Source organism: Puntigrus tetrazona, unplaced genomic scaffold (genome assembly GCF_018831695.1).
Source record: "Puntigrus tetrazona isolate hp1 unplaced genomic scaffold, ASM1883169v1 S000000234, whole genome shotgun sequence".
NCBI lineage: Eukaryota > Metazoa > Chordata > Actinopteri > Cypriniformes > Cyprinidae > Puntigrus > Puntigrus tetrazona.
Genome location: NW_025047902.1, coordinates 460,001 through 465,000, shown reverse-complemented (window position 1 = coordinate 465,000; position 5,000 = coordinate 460,001). Strand labels below are relative to the sequence as shown.

At 38.3% G+C, this 5,000-nt stretch overlaps 2 protein-coding genes across 2 annotated transcripts in view; both read right to left on the bottom strand.

Annotated features, from left to right (window-relative positions):
• tab1 (TGF-beta activated kinase 1/MAP3K7 binding protein 1) overlaps positions 1 to 2,294 on the bottom strand; it is a 6,819-nt gene extending 4,525 nt beyond the window's left edge. Inside the window, exons 1-3 of the mRNA XM_043230903.1 lie at positions 2,061 to 2,294; positions 606 to 736; positions 382 to 532 (exon numbers count right to left, since the gene is read on the bottom strand). Of these exons, the coding sequence (XP_043086838.1) occupies positions 382 to 532; positions 606 to 736; positions 2,061 to 2,093 (315 nt within the window). The 5' untranslated portion in view covers positions 2,094 to 2,294. The remainder of the gene's footprint in view (positions 1 to 381; positions 533 to 605; positions 737 to 2,060) is intronic.
• Positions 2,295 to 2,425: 131 nt separating this feature from the next.
• LOC122333338 (synaptogyrin-1-like) overlaps positions 2,426 to 5,000 on the bottom strand; it is a 4,011-nt gene continuing 1,436 nt past the window's right edge. The window contains exons 2-4 of the mRNA XM_043230904.1: positions 4,339 to 4,576; positions 3,228 to 3,373; positions 2,426 to 3,151 (exon numbers count right to left, since the gene is read on the bottom strand). Of these exons, the coding sequence (XP_043086839.1) occupies positions 3,038 to 3,151; positions 3,228 to 3,373; positions 4,339 to 4,576 (498 nt within the window). The 3' untranslated portion in view covers positions 2,426 to 3,037. The remainder of the gene's footprint in view (positions 3,152 to 3,227; positions 3,374 to 4,338; positions 4,577 to 5,000) is intronic.

Here is a 5,000-nt window from a genome sequence, read left to right as displayed (position 1 = left end):
GCCCATCTTTTGTACTTATGTTGCTTCGCACTTGAAAAATGTAATGTTTTGTCCTTAATCTCGTCCCATCCGAGATCAGGAGGAGTGCGTTTCTTCATCAGTGTCTCATCAGTGGAAGTGAATGGGTGCCGTCAGAACGAGAGTCTGATGAGAACATCCACGTCCATCAGTCAAAAGATTAAACGAATCCAGCATTAAGATGATTTTAAGTCAGATGTGAAACTGTTTAGTTAAAAGTAAACACTGCTTGATCTGAGCAGATAGTTAGCGTCTAATGTTTGAGTTATTGCTGAAGGACTCTCATTCTGACGGCACCCATTGGCTTCCACTGATGAGACGCACTCTTCCCGATCGCGAGCAGGTTTGTGTCTGATCTCACACCTGCGAGAGGATCCTGCGCACGTCTGCGTCTGTGTGCCCAGTGCTCAGCTGACCCAGCAGCAGCTCGGCCGTCAGGCGCTGAGACACGAAACTGGCCACACGGCTGCCGTCGTATCCGTTAAACACGCCGTACAGGAAGCAGCACTCGGTGCTGGGGAGGAAACAGGAAGTGACATCAGTTCACAGCCATCAGAGTCTGCGCAGGCGTCTGCGAGCGGCTCTACCTGAAGCGGAAGTGTCCGTCTTCGTTCGGGTGGCTCTGGGTGCCTTTCCCGTCGGGGCCGTACGCACAGTTCGGGGCCGAACCCACGCCACAGAGCTGACACAGAGGAAGAGCGTCCGTCCAGCTCTGATGCTGCAAGCAATCAATCAATCACTTTCAGCAAAGAACAAACAAACCTTCTGAATTAGCTAGCACACATTCACTTGAGATGCAAAATTCTTTGATAAAAACACACGAAAGATATGAAAATGAGCTGCCTTAATTAGTAGTGACTGTGAAATAACTAAATGTATCCAAAATAAAAGCTTCTGAATAAAACACACAAATGCATGTATTTATTTAAGAAAAATATGCTACATTTATGAATGATATATGTTTATACCCGATAAATTACATGACTATACGTACACGTAAATATCTGTATATATATATATATATATATATATATATATATATATATATATATATATATATATATATATATGCTGTATGTGTGTTTATAGATGCATAACATGTTATTTCAACAAGAACGTTTATTTTGGATGCCATTGATCACAAATAATAGCCTTAATGCCTGAAACAATAACAAATATCTGCCAATAAATTTAGAAAAATAAACATGGAATGAATAAATTAAAATTAAAATAATTATCAGAGATATTCATAGTAAATACGTTTTTAATAATAATACTAACAATAATGCATTTTAATATTAATATGTGTGGACAATAAAGATTTTCCAGTTCAAGTAAAAATATTTATCTGTTCAGAAAGCAAGAAATTCAGCTCAATGCTTTAAAACATATAAAGGCATAAAAATAAACACCGACTATATGATCAAAAGAGGTTTATTTTTATGACTACAGTGGCAGATGTTTATTTATTTGTTGTATATATTTTTGTCTGAAAGGCTACATAACATTTTATTGCTTAAACTTTATTATTATTAAACATTGTATTTTATAACTGTATTTTATTGCTCTTTTGTTGATTCTGATTTCGACTGCCCTCATTTGTAAGTTGTTTTGGATAAACACAGTTGCCTTTAACTTTATATATTTATTATTATTATTAAGATATTTGAAAGTTTCAGAAAAGATTATATCAGGCTTAACTGAAATAATGACTTCCTCAGCTTTGTGTTTCTTTATTCGTGTAGGGGCAGGGGTTTGTTTAGTTAATCTGACAGTTTATGTAAGAATATACAATAAAGTAATACTTCAGACCATCAGATTGAATATAACAGACACAAAACCTAATGAAGAAGGGAATAAACGCATTAGATGAGATTCACTGAGGTAAAAACATTACTGAGGCAGACCACCACACGGAACAAACACTACCAGCGGCGCTTCAGTCCCTCACGACCTCATAATACACGAGTGTTAAACTACACAGACAGCTCTGAGGAGTGTGTACTAACGAGTGAGGATGAGGAGAAAAAGCACTTTCTTACGCTCTGCATCAGACTGCTGCGCTGCGCCGCCATCTTGAGCGGAAGTGAGCGGCGTCAGATCTACAGCGCATCTGCGCGCATGCGCGGCTCAGCCTCAGGCCAGCTGCATGAGTTTGAGATCAGTCCGGTTCAGTCCGCGCTAGACCGGTTCGACCGTGGTCACCATAGCAACCGCGCTTACTTCTCTGAATGCTGTTACTTTACACCGCCGTCATTAGTTATTATAACAAAAATATCACAGGCATCTCTGATGTAACTTAGTTTCTTCTGTTTTCATCATTCGTTAAACTCCTTGTGGATGAAATCCTTCCCTTCATTTTTTTAAAATTCTTATTTTCTCTAAAATGCATCCAGCACACAAGTAATAGTGCTTTAAAATACATTAGCATCGATTTATTCATCATAAACAGAACGTTACATGGATGTTCATCTAAGATGTTCAGAAGATGTGTGCAAGCAGCTGAAACTTGATTTAAACTCATGAGGCCGGTCCGGTGCTGACCCCGCTGACCTTTGACCCCTGCTGCCGCCACTGAATAAAAATACAGTTCTTTTTGTTCTAAGTATTGCATCATAAAACAGACTTTTTTCTCTTGTGAGATATAAAGTCCAATCGGACTAAAGTAAACAGCGGGAAGAAAAATTATTCTACTTTATATCTCGCAATTCTGACTTAATATCTTAAAAATAAAAATTAAAAAAAGGCAGAATTGTGAGTCTGTATCAAGCTGTTCTATGAAAAAAAAAGTCAGAAATATGAGATAAAAAGTAAAAAAAAATGAAAAATGAATTTTTATTTCTGTATTCAGCGTCAGAGTTGGGTTTCTAGAGAAGACAGAAGATGGCAGTGTTGTAGTCCATGACTTTCGTTAGGTTTCCTTGAACATCCTGTTTGGTTCGGGAGCACACTTCTTCTGCTCAGGACTGATAACCTGACATCAACTCAGCATCTCACACACACTCAGGAGAGCGTTCGTTCACGCGTGTGTGTGTGTGTGCGTGTCGGGCGGCGGCTGTGTGAAGAGCTCCTCGTACTCCTCTTCAAAACACACACGTCTGAGTCTCTCCCGAGTGACGAGCGCGAGAGCTCCCTGAAACACACGACACACACTGAATCACGCCAGCTCTCGGATCAGCATCACGTGTGTGAACACAGCAGCTACAGACCCAGCTGAAGACGGAGAAGAAGGAGAAGGTGATGGCGGCCCGCGCCGCGTCTCCACCCGACCCCAGGGGGTTATCCTCGGTTCTGGCAACCCGCCACTGATTGGCCAAGAAACAGAAGCCCACGAACCACAGCAAGCACCAGAACACTGAAACACACACCTCACACACCTTCATCCTGCTCGTTTTAAACTTGAATTCACTCACAATTTCTCAGTAAACTTTTTTTCATGATCATAATCTCTTAATAATTTATATAACTATCGTGATTCTCTGTGTAAACTATCCTCCCAGCTAACTCTACACTAACATTTTTAAGAAGCTACATAAATGTTAGGACAAACCTTCCTATAAATATAATACTTGATATACTTTTTCTTAAAATATAGCATATTTTTTTCTAACTTTTAAACAACGTTATAACAACAAGAACGCTGGACATCAAACATTCTTAGAGCAGTCAACATAATTATTAATAAAGTTATTAAAACATTTTCACAAAGATTTTTGTAACCTTCAAATAATGTCACATTTTGTGTGAAAACTGAGTTATTATTAATAAATTTTAATAAATATTTTTGTGACTTTTAAATAATATTATAATAACAAGAAAACAGAATATTGTCATAAAATAAATGTTAAAGTAATGTTGTATTTTGTGCGAAAGTTATTAGAACATTTTAATAAATATTTTTGTAACCTTCAAAAATTTTATATTTTGTGCAAAAGTTATTAGAACATTTTAATAAATATTTTTGTGACTTTTAAATAATGTTATAATAACAAGAAAACAGAATATTGTCATAGAATATTCAAAATAAATGTTAAAATAATTAAAAATCATTAAAAAGTATTTTATGTGAAAGTTAAGTTAATAAATATTTTTGTAACTTTCAAAAATGTTATATTTTGGGTGAAAATGTAGTTATTCGAACATCTTGATGAATATTTTTGTAACCTTAAATGATGTTATAATGAGAAAGCTGGACATTTTAAAATTCATATATAATATATTATAAACGAATGCTTGAATGACGTTATATTTTGGGTGATATGTTACTTATGGGAACGTTTCACTGAATGTTTTTTTTCTGTTCTGCGAGTGGAGCTCCACCTGAGGTTGCCAGGTCAGTCAGAACGGCTCTCTTGCGCTCTCGGACGCCGCTGATTCGAGGGAAGTAGGCGTCTAAGGCCAGGAAGGCCGTGCAGCAGAGGAAGGCCAGCGAGCCCATGCCCACCGCGAGGTTACAGGCGCTCCGGCTCCGGTTAAAGATGCAGAACCGCTGGACCTCATCGGGCCGGTTGATGTAGCCCTCGTTAGAGACAGAGCCGAAGATCACTAACGAGAAGATCTGAGGAGAACAGAACACAGCGATGAACACGGCCTTTGATTGTTCGGTTCCTACAGACACATGGTTTTAATTTAAGTTTAAAGCAAGTGAAAGGAGGAAACGAGTTTGTCGTCTTCAGCTGAAAGAGTCAAAGAGAAACACAGGTGTTAAAGACCCAGCAGAAACGAGCCCAGCTTCCCCTTTCTCTTTAACAAACCCAGCGTCAGAGAATGATTCAGTCACGGGAGGAACGAGAAAGAAGTGTGTAACGAAACCTAACTTACTTCTGCTTCAGCCCTGAACGAGTCTTTTTAATGCATTATTCCATGAAGAGTCCGTTTGTTGTTGTTGAACCGACTGATTGAATAAATGACTCAGTGACTCGTTTATGAACCAGCCGAATGAACGATTCTATCACTCGTTCGTATCTAAACTGAACAAGAAC